This window comes from Zootoca vivipara, chromosome 2 (genome assembly GCF_965207765.1).
Source record: "Zootoca vivipara chromosome 2, rZooViv2.hap1.1, whole genome shotgun sequence".
In the NCBI taxonomy this organism is placed as follows: Eukaryota; Metazoa; Chordata; class Lepidosauria; order Squamata; family Lacertidae; genus Zootoca; species Zootoca vivipara.
In genome coordinates, this window is record NC_142584.1 from 17,962,788 (window position 1) to 17,979,006 (window position 16,219).

General features: G+C 43.3%; 1 protein-coding gene across 1 annotated transcript in view; it reads left to right on the top strand.

Moving 5' to 3' along the window:
* RHBDL3 (rhomboid like 3) overlaps window positions 1-10,973 on the top strand; it is a 124,553-nt gene extending 113,580 nt beyond the window's left edge. The window contains exons 9-10 of the mRNA XM_060271999.2: window positions 7,068-7,128; window positions 9,049-10,973. Coding sequence (XP_060127982.1) covers window positions 7,068-7,128; window positions 9,049-9,320 — 333 coding nt within the window. The 3' untranslated portion in view covers window positions 9,321-10,973. The remainder of the gene's footprint in view (window positions 1-7,067; window positions 7,129-9,048) is intronic.
* Window positions 10,974-16,219: the final 5,246 nt, after the last annotated feature.

Genomic DNA, 16,219 nt, shown 5'->3' on the forward strand with positions numbered 1-16,219 from the left:
TGTAGACATATACTATGTTCTGTGACACTTTTGGAGTCTGCCTATAATGTTTGTTCTGCTCATCTGCACATTTTTAGGGACCTGTTAGGGCGCTGTGGGTTAAACCAGTGTTTCTCAACCTTTTTTGGGCCACGGCACACTTGTTCCGTGAAAAAAATCACGAGGCACACCACCATTAAAAAAGTTAAAAAATTTAACTCTGTGCCGCCCTATATTATAATTATGACTGTAAGAAACACTTGCCAAATATTGCTTTCCGGCGGGTCAGCTCTAGGTATTGGCGGCCGCCAGGCTCGTTTGCACTGAGCTTTGGGAAAGAGGAGGAGAAATATTGCTTTCCGGCGGGTTAGTGTTGTTTATTGGCGGCCGCCAGGCACGTGACAATGCAAATCGCCCTTCTCGTCGCCGCACGTCGCGGCACACCAGCCAGCGTCTCGCGACACACTAGTGTGCTGCGGAACAGTGGTTGAGAAACGCTGGGTTAAACTACAGAGCCTAGGGCTTGCCGATCAGAAGGTTGGCGGTTCGAATCCCCGCGACGGGGTGAGCTCCCGTTGCTCGGTCCCTGCTCCTGCCAACCCAGCAGTTCGAAAGCACATCAAATTGCAAGTAGATAAATAGGTACCGCTCCAAGCAGGAAGGTAAACGGCGTTTCCGTGTGCTGCTCTGGTTCGCCAGAAGCGGCTTTGTCATGCTGGCCACATGACCTGGAAGCTGTTCGCTGGCTCCCTCGGCCAATAACGCGAGATGAGCGCCGCAACCCCAGAGTCAGTCACGACTGGACCTAATGGTCACGGGTCCCTTTACCTTTACCTAGGGCGTCTCCAGAAGTCGACAAAAGCTGGAAAGGCTCGCAAAAAAGCATCTCTTGCCATTTGCTTATCTGTCTTATCTTCACATTTCCTGGGGGCTATTAACACAAAACACCTGGCACTGAACAACTAATTGCACCCCAACTGTGTTCAGCTACCCCCATAGAAGGAGGGAGATTAAAACTGTCCTCTCAGGGGGAAGGAGAGGAAGTGAGGAGATTTGGATAAAGTTATAAAACTGTCAGGGCTTGTGCAATAAAAAAAGGAAATTGAAGAACTCATCAGATCTATGTCCATGAGTGTGGAGTCAGACCCCACCCCCAGAGTGCACATAAAATTTATTGATTTTTCATCTCTGGGTTCTTAAGCTCAGATTTATTGATCTGTAATATTTTGCTTGGTTAGCCCTCGCATCTCACCCAGAGCTTTGTTCATAAAAGAAAAATGAGCCTACCACAGGCCCAGCCAGAGACTTGGAAGTTTTGTGAAGTGCCTTATGAAAAATTCCTGGTGATGACTTGTCATATCTGTATTACTAGGTTGTTGGAGTTTTTGTTGTTGTTGTTGTTGTTGTTCTGTAGCCAAGCCTGTTTCAGTGTACTGTGTGCTCAGACATTAGATGCTCTGACTCATGACTTTGTTTTTTTATTAGAACCCTGAGATCCATCGATGAGTGCCTGGTGCAAAATACATAAGATTAAAGGAATGTTGAGTGTCAGAATTGATCAGACCTTAGGCATATAGTTAGTATTAAAGAACAGGGTGCCTCTAAGCGTATTCTGAGCCTGGAAATTTGTGTGCAGGACCAGAACTAACCTCATAGTCCTTTCATGCAACAGTCTGCTCCTGGTTGGCTTTCTTCATTTCAACACTCCTATTCAGGTGGGAAAAGTTATGTTGTTGTTGCCACGGCTGATCAGTTGAGAGCCAGAAACCCTGGCCAATGTTCTATAAAGCACCAACAGATCTATAAGTAGATCCTGAGCTACCTTCTACCGACCCCAGTTGTATGCCACCCTGAGCTCCTTGGAGAAAGGACAGGATAAATAAAAAAGCCAACTTGTTTCATGACATTGGTGATTTCTCCAGAAGCTGACGGCATGAGTTCCCAGGCCTGGATTTTCCAGCATACATATATCAAAACAATGAACATGAGAGGTTGACATTTGTTTCTAGATTCAGGTGGGTAGCCGTGTTGGTCTGACGCAGTCAAAATAAAAAATGAAATTTAAAAATTGTCCAGTAGCACCTTAGAGACCAACTAAGTTTGTTCTAGGTATAAGCTTTCGTGTGCATGCACACTTCTTCAGATAGTGTGCAGGCACCCAAAATCTTATACCCAGAACAAACTTAGTTGGTCTCTAAGGTGCTACTGGACGATTTTTTATTTTGACATTTGTTTGTTTTGAAGGATTCTTTAAAATGCAAGCAATAATGTCCAGGAATCTGTAATCCACATACTGAATTCTGCAATCAGAATTGCAGAAGATCCACGCCTTTGGTGGTGACACCTAGCAAATTCTTCCCCGTTCTGTTGGTATCTTCTGGTATTTCTGTGTCTGTTAATAGACTGAGTATAACTGATTCTTATAGAGGGCCTTTTGGAAATGCAGCTTGGGTAGTTCTGATGCCTTTCCTATTGAAAAGTGTTATACACATTTTGCTGGAAGGCAATCTCAAACTGTAGTCGATTGTTGTTAGCTTAGGGTTTGCAGTTGTCTTTTAAATCAGTACAATGGGGAGTGGGCAATGAAGTTGATTGTAGCAGCAGCAGTGCAATTACGTAGTGAAGGGCTGGAGGAGATGAAGGGAGCCAGGGAAAAAGGATGGAGGGTTCCAGTGATCAGTGGAAAGATGTTGCCCGACAGTCAGGTCCACCCATAGATAAGCAGCAGGTCTATCTGCTGGAAAACAATGGTGCAACAGACCTAGACTACAAGCTTCTCAGAGGCCAGGTCTACCCAGGCCTCAACACAGCTCAGTCACCAGATCTACCAGAAATGATAGACCTGTTTTCTGATGCTAGTTATGTTTGTTTGTTTGTTTGTTTGTTTGTTTGTTTGTAGAATTTGCTTTGCTAACACCCCACCCTGGAAAAATCCCTATGGCTTGTTCAACTTTCCTGATCCACTGAAATTATTGAGAATCAACACTCAAGAAGCTTGCCTTTGGATCAGGCAGTATTTTGTAGCATTGCCTAGTGTCAAGAACAAACAGATGGTAGCACTGATTTCTGTCGGAGAAAAGAAAGCTGGGTGCTTCAAGTCTTAGCTCCTGATCTTTAAATATATTGAGGTTACTAACTCTGGATTTGTCTGTTTCCTGTTATGTTGGTCAGCACTGCAATGTATGTTCTGCTGCCCTATGTTTTAGAGATACACATAATATAAAGTGGTAGAAGAGATAGATATTTAAGACTGCAATCTTATACAACTTTGCATCATTGAAGTCAGTGAGGCTTACTTCCAAATAGCCATGCGTAGGGTTGAGAATTCCTCTCTTTCTGATACCAGTTCCAACATGCATTTCCTTGATGCTGCATAATAACTAAATGAGAAATTCTCCTATGCATCGGAGCAAGTTACGAGCTGGAATGCTCATTTCTCTTTCTTTCCTTACAGTTCTGCTGTCGCAATTTCCCTAAATAATGGGCAATAATGATCTCACAGTTCTAGCCTTTCCTGGATACATTCTCACAAGGTCACAGATATAATTAGTGGCAATTTTCACAATCACTGGAGCTGGCTGTAGGGGCAGGGGAGGGATCACAAGTAGCACAACTGATGTGTAATAATTGTTCACTTGTCACAGTTGGGTTCAGATTTCCCTGCGCTATAGAATATGTGTGCAAGATACATCTAAATAAGGGGACAGAGGGATCAGGCACTGTGTTATGTATGATTCCACGATGTGTTATTTAATACCCAAAGGAGCCCGCCGTGTTTTGACAGGTAGAATTTTTTTGCTGATCTGACCAACAGAAAATGCTATCAATGTATAAGCCTAACAAATAAACATTTCTGATGCTACCCCAGTCATAATCCATGCTGAAGATTGTCAGCATGATTGCATACTCTGGAAAGGCTATGCTGTAAAGCACCTTTAGTTACTGCCTTGGCGTGCAAATATTGAACATGTGATGAAGTGAGTGCTTTCTTACCTAAATACCTTTTCAGCAAAGCGCCTTAACTACATCTGTAAGGTCGTTATCCATTCTAACCCATCAGCTCTGTGCTTAAATATTAGTCTTTCCTTCGGTCTCTCTTCCTTGAGAACTGAGCTTGTCCTCTAAATTTTGCAGGTTGCATTACTTTGCAGCAGTGCTCTCTTATTGATCCTCCACTACTCCTAAGCTGTGTGCCACAAGGTCTTTCCAATTTCCTGCTTAGGAAAGCACAGTGTACGCTGCAGGTTGTTCCTTTTCTTTGCGGTGGGGAAGTAGATGGGGAGAGAGAGCAACACGTCACAGATTGAAAACGAGAGATATTTGCATAAACGGATGGTATCAGTCACATTAAAGATGGTCTATATAAAAATGCTGCTCTGTCCATAAAAGGAAACACAGAATAATACATTTTAAAAAAATAAAAAAATACATTTGGGGAAGATAGGGATTGGGGACAAATGTGATGTTGTTTGCATTTTAACAAGAATCTACCTGATTTGCCCTTCTCAGACCCATATATGAACTGAAACACAAATATCCTTTGAAATTTTCACTTCTCCAGTTTTGTGCTGCAGTTGTCCAGCCAATGTGCATAAAATGCATATATTAGTGAGTATATATTGGCTACAATTGCTTGTGAAAATACGTAGAATCTTGAAAACGGCATACAAAAAAATGTGTTTATTAGGAGAAATTTGCATTCAGTCGCTGCTTAAGTTTCATTAGGATCTTTTTTCCTAAACTGCAGAAATGTGAACTGAAAAATGAGAAACAGAGAGGAAAATGAGAAACAGAGAGGTTACTAACTCTGGATTTGTCTGTTTCCTGTTATGTTGGTCAGCACTGCAATGTATGTTCTGCTGCCCTATGTTTTAGAGATACACATAATATAAAGTGGTAGAAGAGATAGATATTTAAGACTGCAATCTTATACAACTTTGCATCATTGAAGTCAGTGAGGCTTACTTCCAAATAGCCATGCGTAGGGTTGAGAATTCCTCTCTTTCTGATACCAGTTCCAACATGCATTTCCTTGATGCTGCATAATAACTACCGGTAAATGAGAAATTCTCCTATGCATCGGAGCAAGTTACGAGCTGGAATGCTCATTTCTCTTTCTTTCCTTACAGTTCTGCTGTCGCAATTTCCCTAAATAATGGGCAATAATGATCTCACAGTTCTAGCCTTTCCTGGATACATTCTCACAAGGTCACAGATATAATTAGTGGCAATTTTCACAATCACTGGAGCTGGCTGTAGGGGCAGGGGAGGGATCACAAGTAGCACAACTGATGTGTAATAATTGTTCACTTGTCACAGTTGGGTTCAGATTTCCCTGCGCTATAGAATATGTGTGCAAGATACATCTAAATAAGGGGACAGAGGGATCAGGCACTGTGTTATGTATGATTCCACGATGTGTTATTTAATACCCAAAGGAGCCCGCCGTGTTTTGACAGGTAGAATTTTTTTGCTGATCTGACCAACAGAAAATGCTATCAATGTATAAGCCTAACAAATAAACATTTCTGATGCTACCCCAGTCATAATCCATGCTGAAGATTGTCAGCATGATTGCATACTCTGGAAAGGCTATGCTGTAAAGCACCTTTAGTTACTGCCTTGGCGTGCAAATATTGAACATGTGATGAAGTGAGTGCTTTCTTACCTAAATACCTTTTCAGCAAAGCGCCTTAACTACATCTGTAAGGTCGTTATCCATTCTAACCCATCAGCTCTGTGCTTAAATATTAGTCTTTCCTTCGGTCTCTCTTCCTTGAGAACTGAGCTTGTCCTCTAAATTTTGCAGGTTGCATTACTTTGCAGCAGTGCTCTCTTATTGATCCTCCACTACTCCTAAGCTGTGTGCCACAAGGTCTTTCCAATTTCCTGCTTAGGAAAGCACAGTGTACGCTGCAGGTTGTTCCTTTTCTTTGCGGTGGGGAAGTAGATGGGGAGAGAGAGCAACACGTCACAGATTGAAAACGAGAGATATTTGCATAAACGGATGGTATCAGTCACATTAAAGATGGTCTATATAAAAATGCTGCTCTGTCCATAAAAGGAAACACAGAATAATACATTTTAAAAAAATAAAAAAATACATTTGGGGAAGATAGGGATTGGGGACAAATGTGATGTTGTTTGCATTTTAACAAGAATCTACCTGATTTGCCCTTCTCAGACCCATATATGAACTGAAACACAAATATCCTTTGAAATTTTCACTTCTCCAGTTTTGTGCTGCAGTTGTCCAGCCAATGTGCATAAAATGCATATATTAGTGAGTATATATTGGCTACAATTGCTTGTGAAAATACGTAGAATCTTGAAAACGGCATACAAAAAAATGTGTTTATTAGGAGAAATTTGCATTCAGTCGCTGCTTAAGTTTCATTAGGATCTTTTTTCCTAAACTGCAGAAATGTGAACTGAAAAATGAGAAACAGAGAGGAATTGAAATTGACAGATTCAACCATACCTAGGGGCAAGAGTCTCATATGTGAATCTCTATTCTGTTGCAGCAGAGTCCTCCTTCTTTTTATCTGTGAAATTGTTAGAAAGTAGATGGCAATTTACCATTTGGTGGGTCAACCCCTATCTCTTTTTTTCCTCCCCCACCCCCCACCCCCAGACGTTTCACCCAACAGATGAACTGTGAGAATCGCTTGGGGTCTCCTGAGTAACATTTCACAGCGGAAAGGACAGGCATTCAAAACCCCATGCGGATTATGCAGCCTTGTGTGGTGTGGGGGGGGGGGGTTAAACTGGCATTCCCCATCCTGTCGGTTTGTTTTAAAACATCTCCCTCTTCTGGCCAGCATTGCTGCTGACTTAAGAAGCAGGCAGAATCGACTGACTTCAGAAAGCTAATCTTTGATTTTGTTTCTCTCTGCCCTGAAGCCCAGTGAATTGAGAGTATGCCAAAGGCTGCAGAAGCTGGAGGGAAGCTAGCTTGCTGCCTTGGGTGGGTGGGGGGATAGGAGAGAGCCCACTGGGTCCTTTAGATTCATACCTACCTCCAGATTATCAGCATGTGAAACACTTAATTGGAGATTGGTGACTCTCCTCTCCTCTTTCCCCCCCAGAACTGGTCTGGAATGAAGTGCCAATTCAAGCTGTTGCGCATGGCTGTTGCCTTGATCTGTAGTAAGTATCCTCATATGCTTGATATGTGCCTAGGTTGTTGTCATTTTAAATTCATCATTACTGCACCTCCTTTTAGGATCTAAATGCCCCATACGTTTCCCATCTGAGTAGCCTCCTTATCTGTAAATTGCATTGACACATTGGGAGGCATAATATTGACGCGGGTGGCGCTGTTGTCTAAACCACTGAGTCTCTTGCGCTTGCCGATCAAAAGGTCGGCTGTTCGAATCCCTGCAACGGGATGAGCTCCCATTGCTCTGTCCCAGCTTCTGCCCACCTAGCAGTTTGAAAGCATGCCAGTGCAAGTAGATAAATAGGTACCGCTGTGGCAGGAAGGTAAACGGCATTTCTGTGTGCTCTGGTTTCCATCACGGTGTCTCGTTGTGCCAGAAGCGGTTTAGTCATGCTGGCCACATGACCCGGAAAGCTGTGGACAAACGCTGGCTCCCTCAGCCTCAAAACAAGATGATCGCCGCAACCCCATATTCACCTTTGACTGGACTTAACCGTCCATGGGTCCTTTGCCTTTTTTTTATAAAACCTTTTATTGGCTGTAGTAGTCATTATCACTCGCTTTGGTTCTGACCCTGGAAAGAGTGAAGCACACTTCTGGATTGGAGAGTTTTGTGCTTCTTGGGAGCAAACGCAGCCTTATGAACAACACGGGGCAATCACCAAAACCAGCATTCCTGTGTCGAGCTCTCTCCCATTGGCCTCTGTAACATTCTGTACAGTACAGTTCTGTTCCTGGTGTCATCCTCTTCTTCTTTTTGAAAGATGGTTATTGATTTTGGGAAATAGAAAATTGTACAAACAACATAAGTCAAGAGCTGGAAGCATCTGCTTCAGCTATGACGACATCCTCGCTTCATCGTGAGGATGCCAGCAGGGAAACAGACTGCATGGCTGAGCTATCGCAACATTCTCCAAGTGTAATTGCTTGTTATACAGTGGTACCTCTACTTACGAATGACTCGACTTACGAATGGAGCTCCATCTGCCACCTTGGATGCTGTTTAGACAGGATTTTTTCTACTTATGAATTTTTAGATAGGGTTGCTTCGACTTACGAATTTTTTCTCCCAATGCATTCCTATGGGATTCGACTTACAATTTTTTTCAACTTACGAATGTGCGTTCGGAACGCATTAAATTCGTAAGTAGAGGTACCACTGTATAAGAAAACGCCAGGTAGGTGTGCTGTTTTTGGTAGCTGCCCCATGTTGCACACAGCGGCGCTTGTTCTGCCCTTGGTTGCTGCTGTCAAACTGAACCTCTTTAGGGTGTGCAGAGGGACCAAGTTTGTTTATTTGTTTGTTTGTTTATATCCTATCCTGCCTTTCCTACCAAAGGAGCCCAGGTCAGCAAACAACAGAGCAGAAAACCTATGCAGTTGAAAGTAAAATAAGAACATACTTGAGAACATTTTGAAACGTAGCCCGGGGTATGGCATACATGATGAAGTTAACAAATCTGGTGAAAAGGGGAGAACGACAAGAATATATTTTTACGTGGAGCAAACAGTGTTTGTTTATATTCAAGTGCAAAACTTTGTGAACCCATCAATGTTCTTCTCTGGGGGGGATTTCAAAGTAGCAAGTATGGATGAAATGGTACAATAAGCGGGGAGTTGATACCTTTTTTGCTTTAGGATTTGTAGAAATATTTAAATGCTCGATGTAACTATTTACAGAAATATTAAATCTGGGTTCATAATAGTATTATAGGGATCTTAACCGTAGCAAATAAAACATTGCACAACAGTGCACAATTATATTTAAAAGCTTTGGATTTTCTCATGGATAATGATAAAAAATAATAATTTCAAAACAGAACTGCCAAAATATATTGAAATATCTGGAAAAAACAACCTAGAAACACTTTAAAGACCAGTGACCTCTCATTTCTCCTCTCTTCCAGTGAGCTTTGAATTTGGAAGAGCTGTGTGGCTGAGGTTCTACCCATCCGCTTACCCTCCATGCCCACACCCAAGTTTTGTCGCCCACCTTGGGGGCGTTGCTGTTGGAATCACCCTAGGCGTAGTCATCCTAAGGAACTATGAGCAGAGACTCCAAGACCAGTCCTTATGGTGGATCTTTGTCTCCATGTATGTGGTGTTTGTTCTCTTTGCCATCTTCTGGAACATTTTCGCCTATAGCCTGTTGGACCTGAAACTACCTCCACCTCCTTGAGATCCTGGGTCGAGGGACTCTCAAGGACAAATGGATAACTTCCCATCTGCCAGCTCCATTTCAAGGGCGGGGCGGGGTGGGATTGAAACGGAGGGTTTATTTTTGTATGAATATCACAGGATATAAGCATATCCATCTTCTGAAATGGCACAAGTTGAGGGGGGAAACTATATGCTGCATGGCTAGGATGTGACCATATTATTGGAAAACGATGACCTAAGCAGGGAGTGGCCAATAGAAACTTGTTTGGAAGAAGATTTGGGCATGGAGATTTGCCAGTATCACTGTAGTCCATAAAGACCAGGCCTTCTAACCATTGATCATGCAAGTAGCTTGGTGTTGCTTTCATGATAAAAAAGGCTGACAATTCAGCTCTATATTTGTGTAACAGGACACTTAACACCACATACTGGTGAATGCTAATGCACATAGTGACATTTTGTTTGGGTTGCCTACATTTTTCCAGGTTAATCTTCTACCATACTCATAATTTACAAGAGCCATCCATCAGGCCATGGAGGGAAAGCTCTTCCTTCCTTTAACTAAAAGGGCACTCAGCCAAGGATGCTTGGCATTACAGGTCAGGTTGTTCTTCAGTGCCACTGCTGATGCCCAGTAAACCTGGACAGTTCCTCAAGTCTGCTGTCTTGTTAAGAGGAGCATGTCTTACAGAAATCTTCCAAGGGGTTCAGCGTATATGGGTTCACAACTTGCCAGTGGTAGAGGCCACTTCTCAACTAAAGGACAAACCAAATTGCACAGGGAGATTTGAAAGTGCTTTAACCTGGTTGCTAAATTCAACTGCATATTTAATTAGATATTCACTGTTTGTGACTGGGTTTTCATTCTTGAATACTTTGCAGACCACTTGAATATTTTGTAATTTTTTTGTGGACAATCATGCTATTTTCTTCTGGCCTCTTATTTTCTTCCTTGGTCCTACACATTCTTTAAAAAAAGCAGGATCTGCTTGCTGGCAGGGAAGGGGTTGCTAGATGTATCTTATTTCAATTTTGCTATTCCAGAAAATTTCAGCGTACAGAGCGTATGTTTCGTCTCCCGTCTATAGCACTGGATAAGACAAGAGACCACAACTCTACAGCCCCTTTGATTTTGGGGGTGTTGTTCTTGCAACCTTGGGAGACATATCCAGTCACATCCCTAACAAACATCTCTACGTGGTTCTTATTTGGAAAATGTGGACGGGGTTCCTTTGCCTCATGTGTTTTGAAAAATAGCCATCCAGGCTGCAATGCTGCTTTATGAATTTGGCAGATGTACTTTAGATACAGTCCTATACTCAGTGGGGCTTCCTTCTGAGTAGGCATGTAGAAGATTGCACTGTTAGAGAGTCAAGTGGGTCAGGGATGCATTTGACGACAGTACCTCAAGTAGGGCTTAGTTCTTGCTGAAGTAAAACGGAAGGGAGATCTATGGCCCTTGAGATGTCATTGGACTCCAATTCCCACTGGACTCCCATCCCATTACAGTGGTGCCTCGCTTAACGAATGCCCTGCTTAACGAAATTTCCGCTTAACGAAAGGATTTTTCGAGCGGAGGTTGCCTCGCTAGACGAATCTGTTTTACGAAAAATTCGTCTAGCGAAACGCGGTTTCCCATAGGAATGCATTGAAATTCAATTAATGCGTTCCTGTGGGCAAAAAAAAAATTCAATAAATATTCAATGCATTCCTATGGGATTCGCTAGACGAATTTTTCGTTATAAGAAAAGACCTGTGGAACGAATTAAATTCGTCTAGCGAGGCACCACTGTATTTGGATATTTCTTTTCTAGCTTCTAATGATGCATGCACAATGATGAGGCCATGTGTATGTGCCTTATCACATTGCTTCCTGGTAATTTTAGCTCCCAGAACCAGCCGCAGTGGCATGCCACTTGGAAATTCAACTACCACCGCCAAACAACCACACCCAGAACAAGACTGCCCTTTAGTTGGGGATGGAGATCATCCAACACAAAAAAAACATTTGCACCAGTGTTCACCAGATGAAAGGTTAGTTGTGGGTGGCCTGGTCGCGTTATTCACAGAACACTCTGCATACTTCAGGTACGGTCTAAATTTGCAAACCAGTCATTCAGATATTGCAAGTGGGGGTCAGGTCATTGGCAACCCCTTTGTTTTTGTTCTTTTAGCTTAATCAACTCACCCTAGAAAGGGTTAATCTGGATTAAATGGGAGGAAAATGTGGGCTGGCATTTAGATGTCAACAATGTCATACGGACGCAGCAAAAAATACGCATGGATGTGGAGCACCCATCCCAAAATAAACACCCACTGGGAAGCATCCAACATTGGCAACACTTGACGGTTTGGTGCTTAGAAAGCATCTGATTTTGAGTACCTGGTTTGCTTACTGCAGAAAAACCGGCGGGGGGGGGGGATGCCACTCATTATGTGACACACGTTCCATTTATTAGAAGGCCATAGTCCCGCAGAAAGCCTTTTTACGGTTCGCTTGCTTGCGGTTGTTAAATGGAAGATAAGAATTGCACAGAGCTCAAATCTGGCTCTTCAGAGCTGAGCGGAAGATGCAAGCAAGAAACCAGGATTCTGAGGTCTTGCTGGTGTTTGAATTTTGCCTTGATAGGCTCACATGTTGTTGCCACAGACAGGCTTAGGCTTTTGAGTGATCGGCACACAGTTTGGCGCCAGTCTCATTAATCCAATGAGTTCACGTTAAATCCCTTTCCCCTGTCATAGGCTTCCCCCCCCCCCCATTACGAAGCCAAAGCCTCGTGTACTTGGGCTTTATCTCTCCACAGGTAAAAACAAAGTGACAGACCTATGACGACTGCAGGTTACACGCTTATCTGAGTTATTTTCTACTAGTGAAATGTCCATCATTATGAAAGATGAAAGGTGTGTATCTGAGTTGGAGTGTGTGTGTGTTGCCGGGAACTCAGGGAGAGTTGCCCATTTGGGGAGGAGGATGGCTGGGTTTCACAGTATAGCCAGAGAGCTCCAGGTTAGAGAAGGCTGGGGAGCATGCTTCTAGAATGTGGCAGTGTCCTGATCCACAGGCCCAAAGGAAGTCCTGTGCGAGTGATTTGATGGCAGGGATACCAGATGCCAGACTGGTCAATTCTAGTGCTTTATTAGAAGGAAGTGTAAACTTACAAAACAGCCTGCAGAGCCTTGCTCCCGCTTCAGATTCAGGACAAGCACTAAAACAGCAAACGCCCCGTCATGACTTGCCTGGACCCAGGAAAGCATGGCTTCAAATTACAAGAAAGGAGATTCTGACTAAACATCAGGAAGAACTTTCTGGCACTAAGAGCTATCCAACAGCGGAACGGTCTCCCTTGGGAGGTTGTGGACTCTCCTTCCTTGGAGGAGAGGTTTTTAAGGAGAGGTTGGATGGCCTTCTGCCATGGATGCTGTAGTTGAGATTCCTGCATTGCAGGGGACTGGATTTAGATTACCTTTGGGGGTCCCTTCCAACTCTACGATTCCATGATTCTATGAAAAGTGAGAGGTGGGTACACAGCAATAGCATGGATAATATTCTGAATTGTGACTCCTAAGCCCTGTTCTCATAAATAGCAGGTGTGGGCAATATTGCAACTCAAATGACTGAATGCTCCTTCCCTCAAAATAATAACCCCCACATCGTGTTAGCTGTCAAGGAAAAGGATTTGAGCCTAGTCTACTCCCTGACATACAAATTCTCTATCTGGAGCAGTATTGATTGAAGTCCCCATCTGCACTGCTGTATCCCCCAAATAGGTTTATTTCCTCACCTCCTTTTTTATGAAGGGCCAAATTCAGTGGCAGAACATCTGCATGTAGAAAGTTCTAGGTTCGATCCCTGGCTTCTCCAAACAGCTAAGAATGGGCCAATAGTCTGATTCAGGTATCCCCAAACTTCGGCCCTCCAGATGTTTTGGACTACAATCCCCATCATCCCTGACCACTGGTCCTGTTAGCTAGGGATCATGGGAGTTGTAGGCCAAAACATCTGGAGGGCCGCAGTTTGGGGATGCCTGGATTCATGTGTGCCTATGAGAAATACACCTCGGTGCTGCGGTGAACAGAATTTCCTGCATAATGAGGCTCTTGACTCAGATAAAACATTTTACTTTTGAGGTGAAAACTGCTTCCCAACCACATAATCTGCCCCCAACCATAGCAAAGGACACTCCATCGTGGAGCAAGGGCAAGAGACAACAACACTTCTCATTGATCTCACCCTATTCACATCATATCCTTTATGACTGTCATCAACCCCAAATTTAGTTTGCAGTTCTCCACCACAACCCCCACTATGCATCTGAGGGAAATAAAATCTTCTGCAAGGTTTCTAGCTAATGCCTATGCAAAGCTTAGACATTTTGCCACTCAGATCGCACAAGAATGGAGGCCGTTCTGAGTTAAACTGCCTCTTAAAGTCACCCAGTCGTTCTGGGATATCGCTGCGCCAATGAGTGATTAGAGGATAATATTCTCCTTTACCTCCAGATGTCCTTGCTAGCTTACAACATTGCAGACTGCTGTGGATTAATTGCATCTTGCAGTGAGTCTTAGCCTCGTCACAAAAAGTCTTCGTGTTTAACTCTGCTCCTGCCAGAATCTCCGCGCCCTAGACTCAGCCTTCCTTTAAATATATTCAAAATAATTAAAATGCTGTGTCGGTGAGAGAGAACACGCAAGGTTTCATACTGGGAAACGTGGACTTAGAGCCAGTCTCATCCGTAGTTAAGGTTAGCATGACAGGCAGAGCCAGAACGTGCTGTCACATCCGCTCTTTTCTTTTATAATGAAGTATTACAGCATATGATTTAAAGAGCAACTGATGGGGAAGGGTGATGCGGGAGACAGATTGCTCAGCTCCTACAGGGACATCTACCGGGCAGCGTTATGTAGCTACTCTTTCTAAAGGCTGTGTTCACAAATTTCAAATTGGATTTTTCATGGGCCTGTTCTGGACTAATTCCACTGCTCTATATATAGAAGCAGATGGCCGTGCTTATTAATTGTGTTTCTGTGTCGAGCCTGGCTTAAGGTCCTGGAAGAAATCCCTAGTTAAATGAAGAATTTGCTCCAGAACCCCCATGACATCAGCCCCTGCACTGGGATGCGCACAGTGAGTTTGAGCATGTTAGACGTAGAGCCCAGTCCTGCACATAACTTTCAGCATGGTGGTCTCCAGCAAATCAGACAGATGGGGCAAAGGAAGCGGAATATGTTGCAAAGTTTGATCAGGCTCTGTCAGGTCATCTGTATTATTGGGAGTCCAGTTTGCGGGGGTGGGGTAGGGGGCAATGGATTGGATGTGTATGTCCTTAATCATCCCACCTTCTTTCCCCTGCAGATCCATTTGGCCGCAACTAATTTTCTGTCAAAGCACATGAAGGAAAGTGAAGCTGTTTTTTACTACATTACGTGGCAGGTGGGAAAGGGTTAAGAAACTCCAATGTTTCAGGTGTGCTTTCTCTATCTGTCACTGCACACAATCCAGGGTGCAATTTCGCAGCTCAGAAAGTGGTGACCAGGCCTGTATTTGCCACTGAAAGCGTAGACCAGGGTTTCCCAAACTTGGGTCTCCAGCTGTGTTTGGACTACAACTCCCATCACCCCTAGCTAGCAGAACCAGTGGTCAGGGGTAATGGGAGTTGTAGTCCAAAAACAGCTGGAGATCCAAGTTTGGAAAACCCTGGTGTAGACTGTCTCTGGCCTAGTTCAGATTTAATAGGAAATCTTAGGCCTCCTGCACTTACTTCTTCTTTCTCTTCTTCGACGCCTATAGCTTATCAGAAACTTTCATTTCACCTTTAAGGGAATTTTTATGTAATGTCAAAACTCAAGGAACTGAGTTTGCCTATGTCTGCTCTAGTTAGTGACCAAACCAGGATATGAAGCCACGGCTTGATCCTGGCTTGTTTTCACTAACCCTTGTTTTAAAAAAAAAACCAGTGTTCCAAGTCTAGATATCACAGGGAACTGTGGTTTGTTTGAAAGAGCTTCTGATCTACTGATGGGCACAAAAAAGAAATGTGAAACTTTGAGATTCTTGATGTCTTGGTCACAGAGTAGGAAACCATGGGTCTCTGTTTCAATATATCTACAATTTGAGGCTGAATGGCTTCTTAATGGCTACCAACACAATGGTGTGTATGCAGCCGTAATTTCTTATAAGTCACTTTTCGGTTTACGTAACACTTAAAAAAAAAGCCGTCCTGTCTTTTCAGCAGGGCAAGCAGCTGCAGTGGAAACCTCACAGTGGGGGAAGATGGGGGGGGGGAATTAAAAAAAATAATTTTATAAAATATATGCCCCAACTGGCAAGGTTGCAGAAGCAGCCCTACCCAAATTGTGATACCCACCTGGGCCTCCAACTCAACTAGCTGAATGAGTCTTTGGGTTCAGATGCAGAAATGTGTCCCCATCCAATTCTAGCCAGCTGAACTTTGCAAATGTTGACCAAAACAGAAAAAAAACTGTTTTAAAATTTTATCAAGTGCCATCAAACTGTGACCTGGTCTTTCCCGCTAAGTAGAATTGTGTCTAACCAATACTGAATTTATTTACAAACAGGCAAACCTTTCCCCACTTAATCGACTTACAAAGCAGCGTCACATTTTAGAGGCAGTCAAAATGGAATCGAGTACAGTCAAACCTCAGTTGTCGAACGTATTCCATTCCGGAAGACTATTCAACTTCTGAAACGTACGACAACCGAGGCGAAGTTCCCAATTGGTTGCAAGAGCTTCTTACACTCAAGCAGAAGCTGCATCGGATTTTCGAGTTCCGAAAAAAGTTCAAAAACCAGAGCATTTACTTCTGGGTTTTTGGCTTTCGGGAGCCGAAACGTTCGAAAACGGAGCTGTTTAAGAACCGAGGTTTGACTGTACTGGAAATAAGTCTACACCAGAGTTA